We start from the raw sequence: 27,312 nt of genomic DNA, 5'->3' as shown, positions 1-27,312 counted from the left end.
AAAACTCTAAAAACTCTAAAAACTCTAAAAGCTCTAAAAGCTCTAAAAGCTCTGGGCACAAACCTGAGCCCGTCGTGGCAAAAACACACAGTGCATAAACCGACGAGGAAAAGTTCAACAGAGAATCTACGAAACCAGTCGAGGCGCCGCTGGATTTCTGGGATTTGGATTTCTCGGTGGATTCTCGGTGGATTCTCGTGGATTCTTGGTGGATTCTCGGTGGATTCTGGTGAAAGCGTGAAAGGCTCAGATGTTGGGCAGGTGGTAGTTGAACTTTCTGAGGTTGTTGTAATATTTCTTGTGGTCCAGAGCCGGGAAGATGCTGCTGCCCGTCAACTGCGGAAGATACTGGAAGAGAGAAAAAGACAAAGATTAAAATCTCTAAAATAAAAAATAAATAAGTAAAATAAAAACTAATAATTACAAGACGACATGTTTGTGATTTTAAATAAGAGCAAAATTAAAGCAAGACAAAGTTATAAAGTATTTAAGGTTTTCAAATGATTCTGAGGAAATAAGGAAAAACAAATCATCTGCAGGAGCTTCAGGACTTCACATGGAAACTTCTCTGAAACATCTCCTTTTTCTACCACATTTCCTCTAAATCATCTTTTGAAGCTCAAACTTGAAGCAGGTTCTAATGGAGCTGATCTGAAACTGTCTTTTTGACGGTGACTGAAGGAGCAGCCTGCTGCAGCGGCGTCTCACCCCAGGAGGGAGGTGCTTCCGTGGGGGTCGGAGCCTCTTGTTGGTCCGGTCTTGGTCTCTGGACGCGGTCGGGTTTTTCTGGTTTTTCTCTCGGAGCGAATCGAAGTACGAGTGACGGAGCAGCTGCTCACAGGAGAGACGCTCGGACGGGTCCATCCTCAAACAACCCTGAACACGAGCAGCACAACAGAAGATTTTTACACCAAACAGAACAGAGACAGAACAGAGACAGAACAGAGACAGAACAGAGACAGAACAGAGACAGAACAGAGACAGAACTCTCAAACTAAAGACACAAGACGGAACTTTACAGTTCTAGTAAAAATATTTGTATATTTTTGCCTGTGGGATATCGGCCTCAGATCTCCAGCTCAGGTCCATATTTAGTTTTGGTCGAACTGTCGCCTAAAAACACACACAGTCGAGGTCTGTGTGGGCCAGTTTTTATTCCTGCTCCTGCCGCATCTGTGATATTTAGTCCTGGTCCCGTCTGTAAATCTCAAGTCAGAAGCGTTTGTTTTCTTTCTCATAAAAGGAAAAAACTTCCAGACGTTTGATTTCAGGTTTGTTGATGGTAAATGTGCGTCTCTTTAAAGTAAGTCTTTATTTCTATCGCGCTTTTCACACACATTTGTCACAAAGACGCGTCACAGAACATCTTCATTCTCTCCAGACCCAGAGATGGTAAAATACAACTGTAGCCACACCTGCCCTGGGACAGACTGACCCTCCGACCACCATCACACACACACACACACACACACACACACACACACACACCTTTCATACTCGGCACTGTGGGTGAAGTGTTTTGCCTAAGGACACAACAACAGTTTTTGTTCTGGCGCCTCCTGTGGCTCCTGATTTTCCCAGAGTCTCATCCAAGTCCAGACCAGGACCAGGACCAGACCAGGACCAGACCAGGACCAGACCAGGACCAGACCTGGACCAGACCTGGACCAGACCTGGACCAGACCTGGACCTGCGGAGCTTCTGAGACTTTTACAAACTGGTAGAGCCACAGACCGATTTGTTAAAGTTAAAGTTAAAGTTTAAAACCTTCCTCCTGAAGCTCTGTGATTCACTCGAGCTGCTCTGTTCTTCTGACATGTTTTTGACGCTCGATCAAACAGAGACACGGAAAGGAAATGATTAAAATGTGCACGAGATTAAACCACGTCTGCAAGTTTAGTCTGGCTCCAAATGTTTTTATTAATGCCAAATAAAATCTCCAGCACAAATGATGTATGATAAACAAACATGGATCATTTGTAGATTTTACTTGAAGCTCAGATTTAGTTTATCATCCTGTCTGCTCCTGCACTGCACCCGCCCGCTCCCACCTGCGCCCGAAAACGTGTCCTGTGCTGCACTGTTCTGCGTCGGGTCCCGCGGGTGCAGGGCTCGAACACAAAGTTTTATTTTAACACTTTAACAAGAAGAAAAAAGAATGTGACGGCACAATTCCCTTAAGAGTTTGTTTAGAATCAAGAGAAACCGAAGAAAAAAGCTGAAAAAACAATCAGTATCAGCATCAAGAAAAACACTCGTGGCTCCAGCTCTGACTCACTCCTACCACCTGTTTCCATGAGAATTTTGTGCCACCTGCAGAAAGTTCCGTACAGTATCTTTAAACAAACACAGAGATCAGGAGTCTAACCCACAACCTCCTGGTGAGAGGGAGGAGCGGGGCTAACCACTCTGCCACAGTCACACACAGAGACGACGTGAGGAACATGAGGAAAGTGTTTTTACCTTCATGAAGCTGAGAGCCTGAGGAGACACGTTTGGATACTTCTGCTCCAGAGGTTCCTGCCGAGAAACATCACGACGGTCGAGACGTTTGTGACGCTCAAACAGAATCAAAAACTTAAAAAAAAAAAAACATTTATAAACTCTGCTCACCATCTCCTGAGGCTCTGGGATGGACACGCCGCTGAAGAACTGATTGTTGCTGAAAACCTGCTGATGTCGAGGAATGAGGTCACCTGAAAAACACATTAAACTATTCAGTCAGAGTAAAAAACATAAATAAATAAAAATAAATAAATAAATAAATGCTTTAAATGTCCAGAAGAGGGCAATATGAACAGAGCCATAAACACTGAACACAAACAAACACACTTTAACACAGTGTAATATATTTTTTACTGAATTTAATACTTAATATTTAACACTGTGCAAGATTTTGACTGAGTTTTGTCGTCTTGTGTCCCAGTGTTTTTATGTCTTTCATTAACACTACAAACTTATTTATTGATTGTATATTTCTTCTGTTGTGTGTTGTGTCACATGTGTCTGCGCTGGAGTGTGCTGAGTTTAATCTTGTGTTGTACATGTTTATATTGACCAGACGTTTCCCTGGGACAGTCCCAGTCCTGAGTCTGTGTCTCTGTCCCTGCAGATTCACACAAAACCACTGATTTGTCTCAGTTTATACAGAAATGTCCCAGTGTCTCTGTTTTTGACCAATCTGATCCTGCAACAGTAAAGAGACATAAACTGACATTTGTTTTGGTAAAATACAAAAAATGTGACTATACTGACTAACGATGGGCAGGATTAGTTGATTAATCGATAATTGATCATTAAGAATTTCATCAATTCCGTTCATTTTAATGGACAAACTGAATGTATTGTGTGTGTGTCGGGACAAACAGGTGTGTACATGTGTCTCTGCATCAGAAGGAGCGAGACACAAACAGTGGGTCAGTCTGTAACGAACCGAAGCACAAATGTGGATTTAACCAGGATTTGTAGAAGAAATTCCACACTTTCCGTTGCGTTGGGACAAGTGTGAGTCCATGTGCACAGTGGATAAAGCAGCACATATGTTTCTGTGTCCAGTGGGAAAAAGTTTTTCCAGGTGAGAGTCGCTCAATGTGGATGACGAGGCCCCGCCCACTTCTTTTATACAGACGATGGCCTTGACCAACATGCACCTCCCAGATTTTATATCTACGTGTTGAAGTGATGCCGACAGCAGGAAAGCGACGCACACAGAAGAGCTGTGATTGGTCGTCTCCACACACATTTCCAGTTTTCCACTTTCCTGCTTCATTTTGTAGAACTGAACATCGTCGCCTCCTGGTGTTGTGGAGGGGAATCACTTGGCGGCGCACAGACCTCGACACAGATCCATAAATCAGAAACGACTGACAAGGCGACGATGACAGAACGATGAGTCGACACAGAACTATAACTGGTCTTTTACTTTGCACAGATCCTGTCACCTGTCGTCGCTCAGGTGTTTCTGCTCAGATTGTGTTGAAATAAAAGTTCAGGTTTATATTTGTGTCTGTTGTTTGTTCTGGTCTCACCCAGCGTTCTCCTGATGAGGTAGAGCTGGTCCATGTCCGATTTCCCGGGCCACAGGGGCAAACCCGACAGCAGCTCGGCGAACACGCAGCCCACGGCCCACACGTCCACCGGGGGCCCGTACTGAGTGTCCCCCACCAGCAGCTCCGGGGCCCGATACCAGCGAGTCGCCACGTAGTCCGTGTAGTAATCACAAGGACCGGCTGAAGACAACACAGACAGAGACCTGGAGTTTAGACCTGGAGTTTAGACCTGGAGTTTAGTCCTGGAGTTTAGTCCTGGAGTTTAGTCCTGGAGTTTAGTCCTGGAGTTTAGTCCTGGAGTTTAGTCCTGGTCTTTAGTCCTGGTCTTTAGTCCTGGTCTTTAGTCCTGGTTTAGTCCTGGTCTTTAGTCCTGGTCTCAGTTCGGACTCAAACTGGTCTAAAGTGGTCTTTTGTTGGACTCACTGAGGATTCGGGCGAATCCGAAGTCGCAGAGTTTGATGACGTGGTGTTTGGTGATGAGGATGTTTTCTGGCTTCACGTCGCGGTGGATACACTGAACCACAAACAAAACTACATCAGCACAAAGAACAAACACTGAACCACAAACAAAACTACATCAGCACAAAGAACAAACACTGAACCACAAACAAAACTACATCAGCACAAAGAAGAAACAAATGAAACTTTTTTTAAAATCATTTACTTTAAAGTTTATATGAGACTTTTTCCACAGGACTAGACCAGGACTAAACAGGACTTGAGACTTAGACTAAACAGGACTAGACCAGACTAAACCAGGACTAAACCAGGACTAGACTAAACCAGGACTAAACCAGGACTAGACCAGACCAGACTAGACCAGGACTAACCAGGACTAACCAGGACTAGACCAGGACTAAACCAGGACTAAACCAGACTAAACCAGGACTAGACCAGGACTGACCAGGACTAAGACCAGGACTACTAGACCAGGACTAGACCAGGACTAGACCAGGACTAGACCAGGACTAGACCAGGACTAGACCAGGACTAGACCAGGACTAGACCAGGACTCTGTAGAAAGTCGGTGCAGGTTTTTTGGGGAACAGAGGAGGATAAAAACGCTGCTCAACACGACACGAGGAATTCTTGTAAAAACCATCGTAAAAGAGAAAGTCTGTGGGAACGACAGAGAGGAGAGAAGGAGAGAGAGAAAAGAAGAGAAAAGAGAAAAGAAGAGAGGAATGGAAAAAGAGAGAGAGAGGGGAAAGACAAGAGAAAGGGGAGAGCAGAGCGAGAGAGTGGAAAGAGACTGAAGAATAGAGAGAGGGAGAGATGGAGGAAAGGGAAGAGAGAAAAGGAGAGAGAGAGGGAAAGGTAAAGAGAGAAGAGACAAGAGAGAAAGAGAGAGAGAGAGAATGATGAAGAGAAGAGAAAGAAGAAGGAGAAGAGGAGAGGAGGAGGAGGAGGTAAAGAGGGAAAAAAAGGAAGATCACAGAACAATGAATGTTTAACTTTTAATAAAACACTTAAAGCTGCACTGTGTATCTTTTCTGCTCGTCTCCATGGTGATGTTGTTGCTTTAGATCGCCTGAGATGTTCCAGAGTGCGGCATTAAACTAATATTTATGTTTTATTTATTCATTTTTATTTCTCAAAAGTAGCACAAAAACAACAGGATTATGACTGTGAGCGAGTCGACCGCTCCACAGCGAGTCGACCCGCGGCTCCACGGACCCGCGGCTCCGACCCGCGGCTCCACGGGCCCGACCCGCGGCTCCACGACCCGCGCTCCACCGCGGCTCCACGGGCCCGCCCGACCCGCGGCTCCACGGGCCCGACCCGCGGCTCCACCTGCTGATGTGACTCGCTCGTCGCCATGGAGACAGTCAAGTTAAACTCAAATTAAATGACAATATTGTGGATCATTTTAAAAAATAACAACAAAAACAACAAACACGGAGCCTCGGCCAGAAAAGTCCAACAGAAACAGATGAAGTGAAACAGAAGAGTTGGACTCACGTTCTGTTTGTGGCAGAAGTTGACGGCCTGAAGCGTTTGCCACGTGATGGTTTTGGCGAGAGGCTCCGGGACTCTGCGTTTAAAAAAACAAAAACACATTCTTATTATTAAAGAGCTCAAATCACACTGTTCTATTATTATTAAAATCAACTCTCACAGAATCAATTTTAACACTTTCACTGTGTTTATCTGAGTCACTCTGTTAATGAACATTTCCAAAAATGTTAAATTAAGTAACACTGAACCAAAGCTCCTCTTTATTAACCTGAAACCCAGAGTTATATGAAGGTTTAGAGAGTAAACAGATAAATCAGGATAACTCTACAAAGTGTTAACTCAACAACACACAGAGCTGTTTTATTTTTACACTTTATTTGAGTTAATTTAAAATGAAATTCAGAACAAAACTGGTTCTTCTCTGGTGGGAGTTTGAAGTGGTGGGAGGAGACAAATATACACTAAGAGAAATTTAATTAACACTAGAGGGAGTTGAATTCACTTCAACCACATCAACTCTGGCAAATAACTCCAACTCCAACCCACATTTAACTCTCAAATAGTTAAAATAACATGTTTTGTGATAAAAACAACTCTGAAATATTTTACCCTCAACTTTTAACCCTCCAGTTTTTTCGGTGTCGTTTCCTCGTCACAAAAGCTCGAGTTGTGTTTTGTTTCACATGTTTATCACACAAACCTGCACATTTAGGCTGAAATATTTATATTTTACCCTGAACTTTTAACCCTCCAATTTGCCGTGTAACTCTCCATTTGTGTCAAGTATTTAAGTGTTTAATATTGTGACACACTTAAATTCAGCTGCGTCAGATTTTAGTTTAAAATTAAACATTAAAGTGTTAAAAATGTTTTACTAATCTAAACTTCTGCTCCTTTTTATTCACATCAATGTAAGAAACAGAATTATTTTATCTTCATCGAACAATGAATGAAACAAAAAATAAATAAATGAAGTGTTCCACTGTGTTTTTAAACTCCACACACCTTCACTAGAATCATTTTACTGAACTAAAGGTCTGTTAAACTACCACTTCATGACATCACAAGGTGGAGTGAAGTCCCTCTCTGTTTGATGAAGAACATGAGAACATTAGAAGATGAGAGTAAAAGTTCACAGAGTTGTTTTGTTTTTAAATGTCACAGATGATGAACTCGCTCGTCTTTCACAGAGGAACGGAGGAGGCGCCTGAACTTTGACCTTCAGGAAAATGAAAACTTTAAAAGAATCAAACTCTCCCACGAGAAAAACATGTGAGGAGGAGGAGACGACGAAGACGAGGAGGAAGAAGAGACGGTGAGAAAATGATTAAATGTAGTGAACAAAAAAAATCAGACTCATCAAAACTAAAACCAGAATCAAAACCAGATCCTAATTTTTCTCAGATATTGATACAAAAAAGTCCCATTTTCAGACCAGAACAGAATCTGAACATGTTTAGAACAAACTGGAACCAAAGCAGAACAAGTGTAAGAGACAGACACACGTGGACCTGGTTTAGTGGTCTAGACCTGGTCTAGTCCTGGTCTAGTCCTGGTCTAGTCCTGGTCCTGGTCTAGTCCTGGTCTAGTCCTGGTCTAGTCCTGGTCTAGTCCTGGTCTAGTCCTGGTTTAGTCCTGGTTTAGTCCTGGTTTAGTCCTGGTTTAGTCCTGGTTTAAACACAGATAAAGACACATGAAATAGAAAAGGGAAAATCACAGGAGATTGTCTAAACAAAGTCTTTAGAAATACTTTGAAATACTTCAGGCTTTGATTTGAGTTGATCTGGTTCTTTGTTTGGTTTCTGTTTTGTGGCACATTTCGTTCTGTTTTCTTCTGAAAACACATTTTATATTTTTATTCACTACACTTGGATTCAACATGTTCATGGATATTTGGTTTTTAATAAAATCACACTCACACCTGAAGCTCGATCTCTCAGTCCTGATGAAGAAGCACAGAACAGACAGAACAGAACACAGAGCACAGACCACAGAACAGAGCCTCTGTCCTCCTCTTTTATCTTTTATCTTTTATCTGGACATGAACTGAAGCCTCCTGGTCTGAGCAGCACCAGTGTTTGGGAGTTTGGATCCAGCGCAGCTCAAATATCACCTTTTCTGTTATTCTCTCAAAACTACTTGGACTCCCTGAAATACACCACCTCCACCTCCATCTCTCTCTCCTCTCTCTCTCTCTCCACCTCTCTCTCCATCTCCCCCTCCATCTCTCTCCATCTCCATCTCTCCATCTCTCTCTCCATCTCTCTCTCCATCTCTCTCTCTCTCCATCTCTCCTCCATCTCTCTCTCCATCTCTCTCTCCATCTCTCTCTCCATCCCTCTCTCTCCATCTCTCCCTCCATCTCTCTCCACCTCTCTCTCCATCTCTCTCCTCCACCTCTCTCTCCATCTCCTCCCTCCATCTCTCCCTCCATCTCTCCCTCCATCTCTCTCCTCCATCTCTCTCTCTCCATCCTCTCTCTCCACCTCTCTCTCCACCTCTCCCTCCATCTCTCCCTCCATCTCTCCCTCCATCTCTCTCTCCATCTCTCTCTCTCCTCTCTCTCTCTCTCCATCTCTCTCTCCATCTCTCCTCCATCTCTCCCTCCACCTCTCTCTCCACCACCTCTCTCTCCACCTCTCTCTCCTCTCTCTCTCTCCACTCTCTCTCCACCTCTCTCTCCACCTCTCTCTCTCCATCTCTCCCTCCATCTCTCTCTCCACTCTCTCTCCACTCTCTCTCTCCACTCTCTCTCTCTCCACTCTCTCTCTCCTCCACCTCTCTCTCTCCACCTCTCTCTCCATCTCTCTCTCTCTCCACCTCTCCCTCCATCTCTCTCTCTCTCCCTCCACTCTCTCCTCTCTCTCTCCATCTCTCTCTCTCTCCACCTCTCTCTCCATCTCTCTCTCTCCCTCCATCTCTCTCTCCATCCCTCCTCTCTCTCTCCATCTCTCTCTCTCCTCCATCTCTCTCTCTCTCTCCATCTCTCTCTCTCTCTCCATCTCCATCTCTCTCTCTCTCTCCACCTCTCTCTCTCTCTCTCCATCTCTCTCTCCACTCTCTCTCTCCACTCTCTCTCTCTCCTCCATCTCTCTCTCCATCTCTCTCTCCATCTCTCTCCTCCATCTCTCTCTCCATCTCTCCCTCCATCTCTCCCTCCATCTCTCTCTCCATCTCTCTCTCTCTCTCTCCATCTCTCTCTCTCCTCCATCTCTCTCTCCATCTCTCTCTCCATCTCTCTCTCCATCTCTCTCTCCATCTCTCTCTCTCTCCATCTCTCTCTCTCTCTCCACTCTCTCTCTCTCTCTCCACCTCTCTCTCCATCTCTCTCTCCACCTCTCTCTCCACCTCTCTCTCCACCTCTCTCTCCATCTCTCTCTCCACCTCTCTCTCCATCTCTCCTCCACCTCTCTCTCCATCTCTCTCTCCACTCTCTCTCTCTCTCTCCACCCTCTCTCTCCACTCTCTCTCCACCTCTCTCTCCACTCTCTCTCTCTCTCTCTCCACCTCTCTCTCCACCTCTCTCTCCATCACCTCTCTCTCCACTCTCTCTCTCTCTCTCTCCACCTCTCTCTCCATCTCTCTCTCCTCTCTCTCTCTCTCTCCATCTCTCTCTCTCTCTCTCTCCATCTCTCTCTCCATCTCTCCTCCATCTCTCCATCTCTCAGCTCCAGTGACACAGTCTCTGGGGCTGTGCAAAAATATTGAAATATCGATATATCGTATTGTTTAATGTAATGATACAGTATCGATATCGTGGGCTGCTGTATCGATATATCGCGTATTGAGTATTTTTGGTGTATTTTACTAAATTATTTTGCTCCAGCTCCAGTTTTGTTGTTTGTTTAGTGGAAGGAAACTCGTTCACGCGGCAAAAAGGTTCGTTAAAATGAAAATGAACATTTGACTTTATCTGAGTCGACTCCACCAGTGGAAGAAGTGTTTTTCTAAATTCAAGCGACATTTGATTTCATTTCTTATTTTAAGGGTTGTTGTTTTTCTTTTTTTAAGTGCAGCAAGTTGTATTTTTGTATTTTAAGAACAAAAAAATCATGTTCCACTGACAGATCATTTAACTTGTCAAGTGGAATTTCCTCAAAATCATAATAAAACTTTCTTAATTCAAGTCGTCTTAACTTGGCTAGATTTAATTTTTTTTTGCAGCTCATGCGACACACATTTGACATTTTCATTTCACAGTTTTGAGGATTAAAATGTTTTTGTTTCATATGAACTTTGCACAAGAAGAAGTGGTTTAACAAAGACTTTTAGTATCACAGACATGATTTAACCTTTATTTTTACTGAACGGTATCGAATCAATTTGAAATATATCGTATCGAATCGTAAGTTCACTGTATCGAAATATGTATCGTATCGTGGCCTATGTATCGAGGTATGTATCGTATCGGCAACATCTTAAAGGGACAGTTCAGGTTTTTTGACATGAATCTGTGTGTGGTGCATCTACACTGACTTCACCTCCGACAGCGTCCGGTGAGTCCAGATCCTGACCGGTTTTGGTGCTGAGGAAAGTAGTTTCGTTAAGTTGTTCTGGGGACAGAATAATAAAGTGTTTTTCTTCTCAAAACAACATGTGTTAAAAAGAGTGACACATTTGCACCACAAAACCTCCGTCCTCTAAAAAGTCACACCTCATAATCACTTGGCACTATTTTCTCTCCGTTCGTATCACTGCGCTGCCGCCAGGTGACAGCCGCACGGATCAATCAGTTTTCTTCAGTTGTTCGGCAGTGTTTACTTGTATATATAAGCTTGTATAAGATACATAACTATATATCTAAAAAATGGTGTGAACTTGCGATTTTCCGGCCTGTAACAACAAAAATCTGTCTGAATCTCGGCACAAATTTCACCGTTTTCCTGTAACGGACGTATATTCGGGTTCAAAAAGATCTCCCATTGGCTCTGTGCTAAAATCAATGTCTTCATCATCGGTGTCGTAATCAGACATGTTGTTGTCGTTAACATTCCGAGCAGTAAACAAAGTGAACCAGGCGCAGTGATACGAACGGAGAGAAAATAGTGCCAAGTGATTATGAGGTGTGACTTTTTAGAGGACGGAGGTTTTGTGGTGCAAATGTGTCACTCTTTTTAACACATGTTGTTTTGAGAAGAAAAACACTTTATTATTCTGTCCCCAGAACAACTTAACGAACGACTTTCCTCAGCACCAAAACCGGTCAGGATCTGGACTCACCGGACGCTGTCGGAGGTGAAGTCAGTGTAGATGCACCACACACAGATTCATGTCAAAAAACACAAACTATCCCTTTAATGACACCCAGCCCTAGTAGGATCAGTCTCAGTCTCAGTCTCAGTCTCAGGATCAGGATCAGGATCAGGATCAGGATCAGGATCAGGATCAGGAGGAGCAGAGTCTTGTGGGGTTCATCACTGTAAACATTCTCAGTGGTTTGGTTCAGACGCCCCGGAGACGAGCGCAACGCCCCGAGACGACACACGAGGGGCAGGGGCACAGGGGCAGAGGGGCGGGGGGGGGGGGTAGAGAGGGGCAGTGAGGGGGGTGTGTGGGCAGAGGGGGGCAGAGGGGGGTGTGTGCCGCGGTAATAAAAAGTACACAGCTCAGATTTACGTTTGGAGAAAAATCCGGGGAGGAAACAGAGCGACAGAGCGACAGAGCGACAGAGCGACAGAGAGACAGAGAGACAGAGGGACAGAGCGACAGAGAGACAGAGAGACAGAGAGGACAGAGGGACAGAGACAGAGACAGAGAGACAGAGAGAGACAGAGAGACAGAGAGACAGAGGGACAGAGGGACAGAGCGACAGAGGCGACAGAGACAGAGAGACAGAGAGACAGAGACAGAGGGACAGAGGGACAGAGGGACAGAGGGACAGAGAGACAGAGAGACAGAGAGACAGAGAGGGACAGAGAGACAGAGAGACAGAGACAGAGAGACAGAGAGACAGAGACAGAGAGACAGAGAGACAGAGACAGAGGACAGAGAGACAGAGAGACAGAGAGACAGAGAGACAGAGAGACAGAGACAGAGACAGAGAGACAGAGAGACAGAGAGACAGAGGGACAGACAGAGGACAGAGGAGACAGAGGAGAGACAGAGAGACAGAGGGACAGAGAGACAGAGGACAGAGGGACAGAGGGACAGAGAGACAGAGAGACAGAGAGACAGAGGGACAGAGGGACAGAGAGACAGAGAGAGACAGAGAGACAGAGGGACAGAGGAGACAGAGACAGAGAGACAGAGAGACAGAGAGACAGAGAGACAGAGAGACAGAGGGACAGAGGAGACAGAGACAGAGACAGAGGGACAGAGAGACAGAGAGGACAGAGAGACAGAGAGACAGAGAGAGGAGACAGAGAGACAGAGAGACAGAGGGACAGAGACAGAGGACAGAGGGACAGAGGGACAGAGGGACAGAGGGACAGAGCGACAGAGCGACAGAGAGACAGAGAGACAGAGAGACAGAGAGACAGAGAGACAGAGAGACAGAGGGACAGAGGGACAGAGCGACAGAGCGACAGAGGGACAGAGAGACAGAGGGACAGAGGGACAGAGGGACAGAGGGACAGAGAGACAGAGAGACAGAGGGACAGAGAGACAGAGGGACAGAGGGACAGAGAGACAGAGAGACAGAGCGACAGAGGGACAGAGGGACAGAGAGACAGAGGGACAGAGGGACAGAGAGACAGAGAGACAGAGGGACAGAGGGACAGAGAGACAGAGAGACAGAGGGACAGAGAGACAGAGGGACAGAGGCACAGAGGGACAGAGGGACAGAGAGACAGAGAGACAGAGAGACAGAGAGACAGAGAGACAGAGAGACAGAGAGACAGAGGGACAGAGAGACAGAGCGACAGAGCGACAGAGCGACAGAGAGACAGAGAGACAGAGAGACAGAGAGACAGAGGGACAGAGGGACAGAGAGACAGAGAGACAGAGGGACAGAGGGACAGAGAGACAGAGAGACAGAGGGACAGAGAGACAGAGGGACAGAGAGACAGAGAGACAGAGGGACAGAGAGACAGAGGGACAGAGAGGACAGAGGACAGAGAGACAGAGAGACAGAGAGACAGAGGGACAGAGGGACAGAGAGACAGAGAGACAGAGGGACAGAGGGACAGAGAGACAGAGGGACAGAGGGACAGAGAGACAGAGAGACAGAGGGACAGAGAGACAGAGGGACAGAGGCACAGAGGGACAGAGCGACAGAGAGACAGAGAGACAGAGGCACAGAGGGACAGAGCGACAGAGCGACAGAGGACAGGGAGACAGAGAGACAGAGGGACAGAGGGACAGAGAGACAGAGGGACAGAGGGACAGAGCGACAGAGCGACAGAGGACAGAGCGACAGAGGCGACAGAGGGACAGGGAGACAGGGAGACAGGGAGACAGAGAGACAGAGGGACAGAGGCACAGAGGCACAGAGAGACAGAGAGACAGGGAGACAGAGGGACAGAGACAGAGAGACAGAGAGACAGAGAGACAGAGGGACAGAGGGACAGAGGGACAGAGAGGACAGAGAGACAGAGAGACAGAGGGACAGAGGGACAGAGACAGAGGGACAGAGACGACAGAGACAGAGGGACAGAGGGAGACAGAGGGACAGAGGGACAGAGAGACAGAGGGACAGAGGGACAGAGGGACAGAGACAGAGGGACAGAGAGACAGAGGGACAGAGGGACAGAGGGACAGAGACAGACAGAGACAGAGAGGGACAGAGGGACAGAGGGACAGAGAGACAGAGGGACAGAGGGACAGAGGGACAGACAGAGACAGAGGGACAGAGGGACAGAGAGACAGAGAGGGACAGAGGGACAGAGGGACAGAGACAGAGGGACAGAGGGACAGAGGGACAGAGGGACAGAGACAGAGAGACAGAGACAGAGGACAGAGGGACAGAGGACAGAGAGACAGAGAGACAGAGGGACAGAGGGACAGAGAGACAGAGAGACAGAGGGACAGAGGGACAGAGAGACAGAGGGACAGAGGGACAGAGGGACAGAGGGACAGAGAGACAGAGAGACAGAGAGGGACAGAGGGACAGAGGGACAGAGGGACAGAGACAGAGAGACAGAGAGACAGAGAGACAGAGAGGACAGACAGAGAGACAGAGAGACAGAGAGACAGAGAGACAGAGGGACAGAGAGGACAGAGGGACAGAGAGAGACAGAGGACAGAGGGACAGAGAGACAGAGGGACAGAGGGACAGAGAGACAGAGGGACAGAGGGACAGAGGGACAGAGGGACAGAGGACAGAGACAGAGAGACAGAGAGACAGAGAGACAGAGGGACAGAGGGACAGAGGGACAGAGACAGAGAGACAGAGGGACAGAGGGACAGAGAGAGAGGACAGAGAGACAGAGAGACAGAGGGACAGAGGGACAGAGAGACAGAGGGACAGAGACAGAGGGACAGAGGGACAGAGGGACAGAGGGACAGAGAGACAGAGGGACAGAGACAGAGGGACAGAGAGAGACAGAGAGACAGAGGGACAGAGAGACAGAGAGACAGAGAGACAGAGAGACAGAGACAGAGGACAGAGGACAGAGGACAGAGGGACAGAGGGACAGAGGGACAGAGAGACAGAGGGACAGAGACAGAGAGACAGAGGGACAGAGGGACAGAGAGACAGAGAGACAGAGGGACAGAGGGACAGAGGGACAGAGGGACAGAGGGACAGAGGGACAGAGAGACAGAGGGACAGAGGGACAGAGACAGAGAGACAGAGACAGAGAGACAGAGGACAGAGAGACAGAGGGACAGGGAGACAGAGAGACAGAGGGACAGAGAGACAGAGAGAGACAGAGAGAGACAGAGAGAGACAGAGGACAGAGGGACAGAGGGACAGACAGAGACAGAGAGACAGAGAGACAGAGGGACAGAGGGACAGAGAGACAGAGAGACAGAGAGACAGAGGGACAGAGGGAGACAGAGAGACAGAGGGACAGAGAGACAGAGGACAGAGGACAGAGAGACAGAGAGAGGGACAGAGCGACAGAGGGACAGGGAGGGACAGAGAGACAGAGGGACAGAGAGACAGAGGAACAGAGGGACAGAGAGACAGAGAGACAGAGAGACAGAGGCACAGAGGGACAGAGGGCGACAGAGCGACAGAGGGACAGGGAGACAGAGAGACAGAGGGACAGAGGGACAGAGAGACAGAGAGACAGAGGGACAGAGAGGGACAGAGGGACAGAGGGACAGGGAGACAGAGAGACAGAGGGACAGAGAGCACAGAGGCACAGAGAGAGACAGAGGGACAGGGAGACAGAGAGACAGAGAGACAGAGAGACAGAGGGACAGAGGGACAGAGGGACAGAGACAGAGGGACAGAGGGACAGAGGGACAGAGGGACAGAGAGAGAGAGACAGAGGGACAGAGGGACAGAGACAGAGGGACAGAGGGACAGAGGGACAGAGAGGGACAGAGGGACAGAGGGACAGAGAGACAGAGGGACAGAGGGACAGAGGGACAGAGGGACAGAGGGACAGAGGGACAGAGACAGAGGGACAGAGGGACAGAGGACAGAGAGAGAGACAGAGGGACAGAGGGACAGAGGGACAGAGACAGACAGAGGGACAGAGGGACAGAGGGACAGAGGGACAGAGACAGAGAGACAGAGAGACAGAGGACAGAGGGACAGAGGGACAGAGGGACAGAGGGACAGAGAGGGACAGAGGGACAGAGAGAGACAGAGGACAGAGGACAGAGAGACAGAGGGACAGAGAGACAGAGAGACAGAGGGACAGAGGGACAGAGGGACAGAGGGACAGAGACAGAGAGACAGAGGGACAGAGGGACAGAGGGACAGAGACAGAGGGACAGAGGGACAGAGGGACAGAGAGACAGAGGGACAGAGGGACAGAGAGAGGACAGAGGGACAGAGGGACAGAGGGACAGAGACAGAGGGACAGAGGACAGAGGACAGAGGGACAGAGAGACAGAGAGACAGAGAGACAGAGCGACAGAGGGACAGAGGGACAGAGGGACAGAGGGACAGAGAGGACAGAGAGACAGAGGGACAGAGGGGACAGAGAGACAGAGGGACAGAGACAGAGAGACAGAGGGACAGAGGGACAGAGGGACAGAGGGACAGAGACAGAGAGAGACAGAGAGGACAGAGGACAGAGGGACAGAGGGACAGAGGGACAGAGACAGAGAGACAGAGAGACAGAGAGACAGAGGGACAGAGGGACAGAGACAGAGGGACAGAGGGACAGAGGACAGAGGACAGAGAGACAGAGAGACAGAGGGACAGAGGGACAGAGGGACAGAGAGACAGAGGACAGAGGGACAGAGAGACAGAGGGACAGAGGGACAGAGGGACAGAGGGACAGAGGGACAGAGACAGAGACAGAGAGACAGAGAGACAGAGGACAGAGGGACAGAGGGACAGAGACAGAGAGGGACAGAGGGACAGAGGGACAGAGGACAGAGGGACAGAGACAGAGGACAGAGACAGAGAGACAGAGGGACAGAGGGACAGAGGGACAGAGGGACAGAGAGACAGAGGACAGAGAGGGACAGAGACAGAGAGAGAGACAGAGGGACAGAGGGACAGAGGGACAGAGGGACAGAGAGACAGAGGGACAGAGACAGAGAGACAGAGGGACAGAGAGACAGAGAGAGACAGAGGGACAGAGGGACAGAGAGGACAGAGAGACAGAGAGACAGAGAGGGACAGAGGGACAGAGGGACAGAGGGACAGAGGGACAGAGACAGAGAGACAGAGACAGAGGACAGAGGACAGAGGGACAGAGACAGAGGACAGAGGGACAGAGGGACAGAGGGACAGAGGGACAGAGAGGACAGAGACAGAGACAGAGACAGAGGGACAGAGGGACAGAGGGACAGAGGGACAGAGAGACAGAGACAGAGGGACAGAGGGACAGAGGGACAGAGGGACAGAGAGACAGAGGGACAGAGACAGAGAGACAGAGGGACAGAGGGACAGAGAGACAGAGAGACAGAGGGACAGAGGGACAGAGGGACAGAGGGACAGAGAGACAGAGGGACAGAGACAGAGAGACAGAGGGACAGAGGGACAGAGAGACAGAGAGACAGAGGGACAGAGGGACAGAGGGACAGAGAGACAGAGGGACAGAGGGACAGAGGGACAGAGGGACAGAGGGACAGAGACAGAGAGACAGAGGGACAGAGAGACAGAGAGACAGAGGGACAGAGGGACAGAGACAGAGACAGAGACAGAGGGACAGAGAGACAGAGAGACAGAGGACAGAGGGACAGAGAGACAGAGAGACAGAGAGACAGAGAGACAGAGAGACAGAGGGACAGAGGGACAGAGAGAGACAGAGAGACAGAGAGACAGAGAGACAGAGAGACAGAGGGACAGAGGGACAGAGAGACAGAGAGACAGAGAGACAGAGAGACAGAGAGACAGAGGGACAGAGAGACAGAGAGACAGAGAGACAGAGAGACAGAGAGACAGAGGGACAGAGGGACAGAGAGACAGAGAGACAGAGGGACAGAGGGACAGAGGGACAGGGGACAGAGAGACAGAGGGACAGAGGGACAGAGGGACAGGGCGACGTCCCTGGAGGAGGACGAGGAGTCTGGACGAGTCTGGATGAGTTTTGTGACGATCAATCAAACAGATTTTAACAGCAACATTTTAAAATCAAGATGAAGCAGAAAACAGAAAATAAATGTAATTGTAACTAAAACACTTCTCATTAATAATATTAATAATTATTATTCCATTTAACACATTTGAACTAAACAGGTTCAAATGGATTTTAATCTGTCTTCTAAAATAAGTGTTTCTTTCTTATGATTTCTTGTTTAATCTCTTTTTTAATTTGATGTTTTGTTGTTTCTTTTGTGACTTTAACGTCTTTCTGTTTCTGTAAACACGTTGAATGACTCTGTGTTCAAACGGTTTAGTCCTGATAAACGCGTCTTGTCTCGTGTTTATGTTCTGACCTAAAGCTGCAGAGTTGAAACGACCTGCAGTTCTCATTTACATGTACAGAACAGTGAGGCGCTGAGGAGTGAAGCAGTCAAAGAGTCAAGAACAACAGCGAGAGTCTGGGGAAGGAGTTTTAAAGAACAAATGATCCGTCACCCGCAGATTTGACTGTAAAACACCGCAAAAGAAACAAAACTCAACTCCAGGGAAATATTCTTAACAGGTCAAATATTGTAAATCTTTTTAACAGATCAATATTCTGACTATTTCCTGCCGTGCGAGTCGTCTCCATCACAGATCTGACTGTCCTTCCTCCAAATCCTGTCCAATAATGTTTAAATTGTCTCATTTTTCTCGAGGTGTTTCCTGCTCAGAGTTGAGCGTTAATACAGTTTTACAGTTTTACAGTTTCCTGCAGTATCAAAAAGTATCATCAGTATCAGTTTCATTGCCGTCATAAAAAAAAATCTGCAGCATAAAGACCTAATATAAAATTATAATTTATTGATTCCTACATTTGTAATGAATGTGTGTTTGTATTTTCAGTTTAATGTTTCATGATTTAAAACTAACAGTGTTTCTAATGTTTCTTTAACTGTGTCGGGAGACGACGCTCGATTAGTTTTGTTCCGTTGTCACGAGACGCTCATAACAAAGACAAGACACAAGTCCGACCGCGAACGATGGTCCCAAAAAATATATACTGAAACTTCTACAATCTGCAGAATTTTGCCTTCAGGCCAAACGACGGAAGACGAGTAAATAAACCAACAGACTGAACCTGCTGCGTCGACGTCACCAAAAATCAGATGGGTTCAGGAAGTAAAGACGCACAGAACCACGTTTACCTCCACTGACTCGGCACCAAAATGCCTCATTTGTGCATTTCATGATCACTGCAGCCGCTCGAACCAGGAGAAAGACAAACCCAAAGAATCCAAGAAGTTCAAGAGAAAAACAAAGGAAGTTTAGTTTTTAAAAACTTACAGATAAAAGCAGATCAACAATCTCCTGCTAAAAACAGGAGGCAGAAACAGAAGATGCTCCAGATTACAGCGAGCACTTTGTAACAGGGAAGAATTGTATCATTTATTAATTCATATTTTCAAAGTTTTTTAGGACAATCATTTAGAAAAACAAACATCGTCAGTGACAGTGAACTGTTGGATTGAAAAGCTTCATGTGCTGCTCATTTTATGAACTTACTGCTGTAATTTGGAGTTTTATACTTTTTTTAATCATTATTTCAGATTATCCAAGTGCAGCGGCTGATTTTAATTCTAAATAGTTGTCTCCTCCAGGTTTTTAAAGTCTTTCATTTGGCTCAGTGTTTACGACGTCTGCAGCACCAGATCATTTTTTATCTCCATCGCCTCAACGCCGAGAAAATCCTACAAACTGTATGAAAAGTCCAACTTCTCCACATCGTACGGGTCATAATCCTTATAAGACTTATTTTTTTCACGATAGCAGGTCTGTTCTGTTTCTGAACAGTAAAGGCGCAAACTACAAAATAATTCTGAATTAGTCGAGGTAACACTGTGTAACCCGGGAAATACTGAGAAGGTTTAACAGGATCAAAGTTTGAATATCGCCCAAACCTGCTCCTGGTTGAGGAGAGCGATGAGTAAAGTGACCAGATCAGGAGTCTCCAGCCAAATCTCCAAATCTCCACCCCTGTTCAAGTAAAATCTGATGAATTAAAATCCTTTTACCACTGTCCATGTGTCATTCTGATCTCAAACTTTGTGCGATAATAAATGGATGATGGTTTATGTTTCATAGGCGTCTCAACTGTTCCTTGTCTATTTACTCAGTTTCTTATGACTAGCAGAACTTCATTTTCCTTTTGTACAGGCAGATTATTGGAGGAAAAAGTCTGGAGGCCCCTGGGTCATATTTTACACACAGAAAATCAGAGTTTGCAGAGGAGTGTGTGAGTCTGACCCTCGGGGGTGTCGGTCCAGCTCGGTGAGCACGGTGTAGTCGCAGTACTCGAACACCAGGTGGAGCCGCCTCTTCCTCCTGAACACTTCGATCAGGTTGACCAGGTTGGCGTGCTTCAGTTGCTGCAGAGACACAAAACACACGAGAGAAATGTGAACAATATGTGAGCGCCGTCCGTCATCGGGCCGGAGCCGCCGACAGCTGCTAACGCCAACGCACGCGAGACAAAAGCGGCGCCGTAAAAAACACCGCGATGTGTTTGAACAAGATTTATCTGCTGCCCGGAGACTGACGGTGTTTTGGTTTAGAGCTGGAAGTGCGTGGGATTCCACCGTTTAAACTGGAGACGCTCGGAGACGCCGGGCTGGAAATAAAGCTCAGATATGACACAGAAACTGACTCCTGCGAGAGTTAAATCATGTTCTAAAGTTTCCTCCTCACACACAGACCTGGACTTGTGTTTGTTTCATTCACATGTTTGAGTAAATCTGCATTATGAGTCTGTTTACATCTGCAAAACTCCAAACGCTCTGGTCCACCTCATGTCCAGTCGTCCCTGTTTCTCCGGGACAGTCCCAGTCCTGTCCCTGTGTCTCTGTCCCTGCAGATTTATACAAAACCACTAATTAGTCCCAGTTTTGTACATGAAATGTCCCTCGTGTCTTTATTTTGGACCAATCTGATCCTGCAACAGTAAAGAGACACATAAACTGACATTTGTTTCATTAAAATACAAAAACGCTGCTTTAAAAGGTTGTACACAAGATTGTCCAAGGAAAGAGAAATGCAGCGACTGTTCGTCCTTTTTCAAATGTCGCGCTTCACTCCTTTTCTCCTTCTCGTCTTCTTCTTTCAGCGACGTTAAAAACAGACTTTCTTCTGAATTCTTGTCGGTCGTTACAACAAACTCTGTGCAAACTGAGAGGAAGCTGCAGTTTGAAACAGAACCGCTGTGTGATGATGTAAACCGTGTGACCCCAGCGTGGAAACGAAGGGAGTCTGACTGACAACCCAACAGCCAATAGATAAAGAGGTGTCCTTGTTTTCTATTGGCTGATGGATTTTAATTATTTTTTTCGGTCATTATAATCACAAGTCTGCTGCATCTCTGTAATGCTATTTTGAACCTTCATTGACAATTTGAAACAAACAAAAAGAAAATCCTCCATACAACCTTTAAAACACAAAGAAAATGTGACTAAACTGACTCATGTTCATCATGAACAGGCCGAGTGCAGAACAGTTTTCCTTTATTTCACACTCGATTCACTATTTTATCATTTCCAACCAGGTCCGTGTAACATTTGTTCTTTTGAATTTCATTTAAGAGCGAAAACCAAAAATAAGAAAACAAAAAACAATTTTCTTCATTATTTGTCTCCAAAACCAAAATGAAAAAACAGATAATGAATTGTTTTGTTTTTTTTTTTTCAATTTTCAATTTTGTGTTTAAATGAAAAATGAAAAAAATACTGAACTTTTGTCTGAATTTTCATGACTTTCCAGCACCTACATGTGTAAAACTGATCAGACTTTTAGAAACATTAACTCTTTCCTCTCACCTTCTGGTTTGGGATTATAGTTTTTGAACATTTAAATCCTGTCAGTGGATTTATTGTCGTTTCTTTTAAACAAAAGACTCAGATGTTTAGAAATAATCAGAACAAACTCATGAAAACTGAACTCAACACTGGAGCAAAAAGAGACTAAAACTCCAGGACTTTTCCAAAACTTTCATTGAATTTACAAAATGGAAACATTTTAATTTCCATGATTTTTCCATGTGACCAACTGAATAGATCAGGAGTTTCCAAACTTTTTTCATCCAGGGCCACAGGTGTAAACACAGATGAAGCAGAGTCTGATCGAGGCTGTGGACTGAAGCTCAGAACAGAGAAGAATTAAAAACTGTTCAAATGAACCATGAATTTTTATTCACACAAGATCCTTAAAACCACTAAACACTAAATATTCAATGTTCACTTTATCAAGGTCGATTTTCAAAAAACTAGTAGTAAAAAGTACATTTTTTATTGATGCAAGGTCATTTGGACAAATTCTCCTGGAGCCTGAGGCCAAGAAAAATGTACAGGCCGTAGTTTGGAATGAATTAATTCTGCATTAAATTTTGTTAGTTTTAATTGATCTTTTGTCTCTTATAAACTCCAGATCAACATGTCCAGAGCTCAGATCCAACACTTTATACTCTTTAAAAAACTTCTACTGTTTGATTTTTTAAATCATCAGATTGTTCCAGAAACTAACTCCAACACAAATATAATCACTTTTTTTTCTTAGTTCTTGTCTTCATTTTTTTAAAGATGCTCTACATTTAAATAAACCAGAAAGTCTAAACATTTTGCTGCTGTTATATTTTCATTTTTTAAGTATTTGAAAAGTGTAAAACGTCTCTGATCCTTTTACACGACGTCTGTGCCTGTTGTTCGTTTCACAGTTTGTATTTTCAGTTTTTTCTCTGTTTCTGCTGTGGACGAGCAGTTGTTTCGTTTAGTTGTTTTTCGTTTAGATGTTTCGTTTAATTTAATCCGATTGCTCTTGACCGAGATCTGAACGGTTCAGTATTAAAACCCTCGTGAGTCTGGCCCCTCTGCTCGGGTCTAAAGCCACAGCGGCTCCTCCGGCCCGAGCCCGCCGTCTTTGTGCCCGTTTTAATTATCCATTCAGACCGTCACATCACAGAGCGCCGTCGCCATGGAGACGCCCGTTTACAGGCAGCTGCGCCGGACAAAACAGGGACGAGGGAGAAGACGCCTTTAAAACCACCGCATTCACCAGAGGAACTCCACTTTACTGCACCAGAGTTTGGAGAAACTGAGGAGACGCTTCGGTCGCTCCAGAGTCCAGCACACGTTTAACCACACGTTAACGTTAACCACACGAGTTTGATTTCTCAGCAGAGACGCCTCGTTTTGTCCTTCTTCTTCTCCTTTATAAATGAAAAATGCAGCAAAACATTCACACGGCAAAAAAACTCAGCCAAAATATAAGATCTAAACACTTAAATCTATCGGAAAATGACTTAAAAGGAATGAAATTATCCGTCCACGCAGCAAGTTCTCTGAAAATAAACGACCTCTACACGAGAATGAAACATCAAAAACAACATGAAGAACCTGACAGAAGTGTTCAAATCTTGGAAACATCAGAGAAAATTTGCAGTGCAGGAGCTAAAACATTTGAGACTGAAATCTGAATCCAGGAATCCCAGATATTTCATTCACCCTCCAACTTTTCTTTTTTGCATAACTTTGGTGATATCAGACCAAACGGCACCAAAATTGGCCAGTTTGTGTATTTTGTGATGTATTTTTTAATGTCTGTTTGTTTGTTTTTTTCAAGATCACATTAGTTGAAAGGTCGGTCATCAAAATCCTCACACTCGTGCTCCTTCTGTACATTTTGTCCCATTGACTTCCGTTCAAAATGTCTTTTTTCACTGGAATAACTTTACTTTTTGATTTACTTTTCATTCTTTGGTGTTGAAAATTTTTAGTTTTAGTGTCCGTTTGAATTTTTTGATAGTTTTCCTTTTACTTCCATTACAAAATTAAATCAGTAGAAAGACATTTGTACATTTTAGTCCAGACTGAAGTCCAGAGTCGTAAATATTTGAGGTTAAAATGATGTGTGTGTGATTCTAGAGGAGCCCAAGAGTTCAGTTAATGTGTTTGTTTGGGAGTGTGTGAGAGTTTGTGTGTGAAAATTTAAATTAGTTGGAAAAAAAAAATAAAAAAATCATGCACATAATTTGAGAATTTTGCTGTCAAAACTGGCATTTAATGGGTTAAAATGTTAAAATATGATGTAATATTATTTGGTGTGTGTGATTAGAGCAGAAGTTTATGAAGACATTGATATAAAAAAGTTGACCACAGATCGGTACTGCATAAAAATATTTTCTTTTTTGATTTTTCGTAAATTTTTTGTCACGATGGAGCACAGGTGTGATTATTTGAGTTTGTGCAAAAACAAAAAAAAATGTAAAAATCTGTGTTGACATTATTTTATGATTTCCCCAACCTCAGATAATCAACACAAACCAATTAAAATGACTTGAAAGATACAGAAAAAATCTAATGTTTTCTTTTTTTTTTTTCATGTACATAATTTGAGACTTTCCCAAACAAAACTCGTATTTAACTTGTTAAAATGTAAAAATGTTATATAATATTTGGTGTGTTTGATTAGGGCAGACGTTAATGAAGACACTGATATAAAAAAATATTGTGGTTTTCTTTTTCGATGTACATGTTTTATCACGATGGAGCACAGGTGGGACTATTTGAGTTTGTGCAAAAACTAAAAAAAATGTAAAAATCTGTGTTGACATTATTTTATGATTTCCCCAACCTCAGATAATCAACACAAACAAATGATTTTTTTCTATAGCTTTCAAGTAATTTTAATATTTAAATTTTTTTCATGCACACAATTTGACACTTTCACAAACAAAACTGGTATTTAACGTGTTAAAATGTAAAAATGTTAAATAATATTTGGTGTGTTTGATCAGAGCAGAAGTAAATAAAAACACTGATAAAAAAAGTGGGACAAAAATCTGTCCCACATAAAAATATTGTGGTTGTTTTTCAGTGGACATTTTTGTCACAAAGATCCACAGGTGTGATTATTTTAAAAGTGCACGAGGGTAAACTTTATTCTCAGCGTGTTTGTCGAGTCTAAACTACAGAATTCTCAGTTTTACAGAGAACAAACCCCCGTGGAGACAGCGGGAGGGCATCTGACACACAGGGACACTTCACAACGTGTTTGTAGACGTTTAAACTTCAGCGTGAGACGAGTCAAAGTCAAGTCTCCTGCGACTAAACTACAGCCCTTCTCTTCATTTTGAAAAGTTTTGCTGCACCGACTAATAAACAAAGACGACTTCATGGCCCATGATCCTTTGCGGTGATTTGCTGAACAGATTTAAACTCTTCTTCTGCATCAGAGTCGAGTCTCGTCCGGCCCAAGTTCATGGCGACTACAAAAATGCTTCCTTCTCGTAAGAGGAGAGAGTCCAACATTTCATGGACATAAAACTTCTCCTCGCTCGGCTCGACGGGAAATAAACCCAGGAAACGCAGCGCGACATAAAAGACGACAGGTTTACGCCGGAGATTTGAGGACGGAGACGTTTTTAACCCGACTGGAGCCGGAGGAAAACCACAGCACTGGAAACAAACGGATCTTTCTGCAGCTTTTGTGTTTGAAAAAAGAGGCTCATTCAGTATTTTAAAAGTGCCATTTGTGTTCATAATCACACACACACTTTCAGTTTTGTCAGATGTTCAGACACACTCATGAGGAGACAGTTAAATGAGGCTAAAAACAATAACTGTGACAAGTGAAGCTGGATGTTTGTATCAGTGAATCAGTCCAGTGAAGGTGGAAAGTATTTTTATGAGGAAAAATACAAAAGGAAAATTGACAAAAGTTGAATTCAATGCCTTAATCTTAAAGTTGCATCATGTAACTTTGTCTCCAGGCTCGTCTCCATGGAGATGTTACAGGTTTAACGGTCTTGTATATGACACCTGGGAACATGTTTTTACGTAACTGCGCAGAACTTTACAACCATAAAAGACAGATTAAAAAAAAGAATAAAAGAAGAGTTTTTCCCCTTGAAAAGCTGAGAGTTGTGAGTCTGATTCCTGAGCTGGTTTCACTTGGTGGAAACCGTGTGACCTGCAGCATTAGGATTCGTTCACTCGACAGGAGACGGGGACTTTTTTTATTGAACCAGTCGCTGCTGTTTGGTCGTGACGTTTGTAAAGCTCCAAATCCTGAAGGAAGAAGAACAAGAACGTCTTTCCCCGAGATCAAATTCACCAAACATTCTCTTTGTTCAGACTTTAAATCCTCGAGGATCTGGGGAATCGTAACCAACACAGAATGTCTGTCTCTTCTCTGATTGGCTGGAGCCTGAACTCACACTTCTGGAGTTTTTGTGAATCTTCTTGTGTTTTCTGATTCCTGATCTCGAGCTGGAGACAAATGAACCTGAGCGGAGGCACTAGGTGGAGCCAGACTGGACAGAGTTTCTGAGCAGATTTCCATCATTTTCCTACATCACACGTGAGCTGGTGTCATTATGAAGCTGCTGATTTGATTCACACGTCAGTACAGTGCACTTTTGATTCAATATGATATATTTATTAAACTATTCTAAAAGTCTGTTAAATCACGTCTTGTGCAAAGTTCATATGAAACACAAACATTTTAATAGTGAAAACGAATTTCCTTCTTCTGAACAAACAACAAAACTGGAGCTGGAACTAAATCATTTAGTAAAATAAACCAAAAAATCCTCTTGGTGATTTATCAATACATCAGCCCACAATATCGATACTGAATCATCACATTAAACGATACGATATATATCGATATTTAGATATTTTTTTGATGACGTCGGGAAAACGACTTTGTTTTGGTCAAACTCAGTCGCTCCGTCCATTCTGATTGGTCCAAACTTTACCAAAGATTGAAGTGAGTCAAAACGGTCGATGTTCTGAGCGTCTGTGTTCAGAACAAGTGAAAAAGTCGCTCTAAGTGCAGAGGTTTTTCACATAAATAGACAAAGGACACATGTTGACACTTGTTATTTCAGTCTAAATGTCCAAATTCAAATGTCATAAACTATTGCACTTTTTTGTTTTGTTTTGAGGCAATAAGGAGATTTTTAGTTTAATTTACAGACTTGATATTTTGCACTTTTGTAGCCTGAAATTAAAACATTTTTATGTCCAAAAAGTTGTTTCTACATGTTTGCTGAGTGATTTGTATGAAAGTGAATTTTATTTGCCCTTTTTTTTTTCGTGTGTATTTCTGGTCCTGTAGTTTTTATTCCAGCCACATGACACGACTCCAGCAGCAGATTGTCAAATAAAAGGTTGTAGTGAAAAAAAAGGATGTAAAACACTTCATTAGGGGTAAAAGAGGCAAATTTAAACATAAAATTAAGAAAAAAAAATCCAGACAAATGTAATAAAATTGCCCTTAGGTCTTGGAGGGTTGGAATACTTCAGTTAAATGTGTTTTTGTTGCTGAAAAACGCCTTAAAAACACCTGTTCTTATTGTGAGTGGAGTCGCCTCTCCACAGATCTGACCTCTCACTGACCACCTCGTCTCAAAAGTGATAGAAAAGTTTAATGCCACACTGAGGAACATGAGTAAACCCGTGGAGCAGACGTGCTCCTCACCTTGAGCATGCGGATCTCCCTCAGAGCGATCTTCTTGATCACCGGGTCGTCCTCCGACTCCACAAACTTCTTGATGGCCACGATTTGTCCCGTGTCTTTGTTCCTGCACTTGAAGACGACGCCGTACGAACCCTTCGCCGATCTTCCCCATCTTCTCGTACTTTTCCATCTTCAGATCCTCCAGAATCCAAAACGAGG

The 27,312-nt window shown here is 44.7% G+C and overlaps 1 protein-coding gene across 1 annotated transcript; it reads right to left on the bottom strand.

Moving 5' to 3' along the window:
* Window positions 1–180: 180 nt before the first annotated feature.
* cdkl1 (cyclin-dependent kinase-like 1 (CDC2-related kinase)) lies at window positions 181–27,298 on the bottom strand. Its single transcript, XM_055158913.1, is given in 10 exon segments — window positions 181–348; window positions 709–876; window positions 2,464–2,520; window positions 2,614–2,696; window positions 4,029–4,229; window positions 4,473–4,563; window positions 6,012–6,084; window positions 19,891–20,012; window positions 27,115–27,246; window positions 27,248–27,298. Coding segments are annotated over 10 exon segments (1,065 nt in total). The 5' UTR covers window positions 27,284–27,298; the 3' UTR covers window positions 181–246.
* Between the last annotated feature and the right edge of the window lie 14 nt (window positions 27,299–27,312).

This window comes from Boleophthalmus pectinirostris, unplaced genomic scaffold, assembly GCF_026225935.1.
Source record: "Boleophthalmus pectinirostris isolate CB_2022bp ecotype Guang Dong unplaced genomic scaffold, ASM2622593v1 HiC_scaffold_10, whole genome shotgun sequence".
Lineage (NCBI taxonomy): Eukaryota > Metazoa > Chordata > Actinopteri > Gobiiformes > Gobiidae > Boleophthalmus > Boleophthalmus pectinirostris.
Note: the sequence above shows the minus strand (reverse complement) of the source record. Positions and strands in the feature narration are given on the sequence as shown.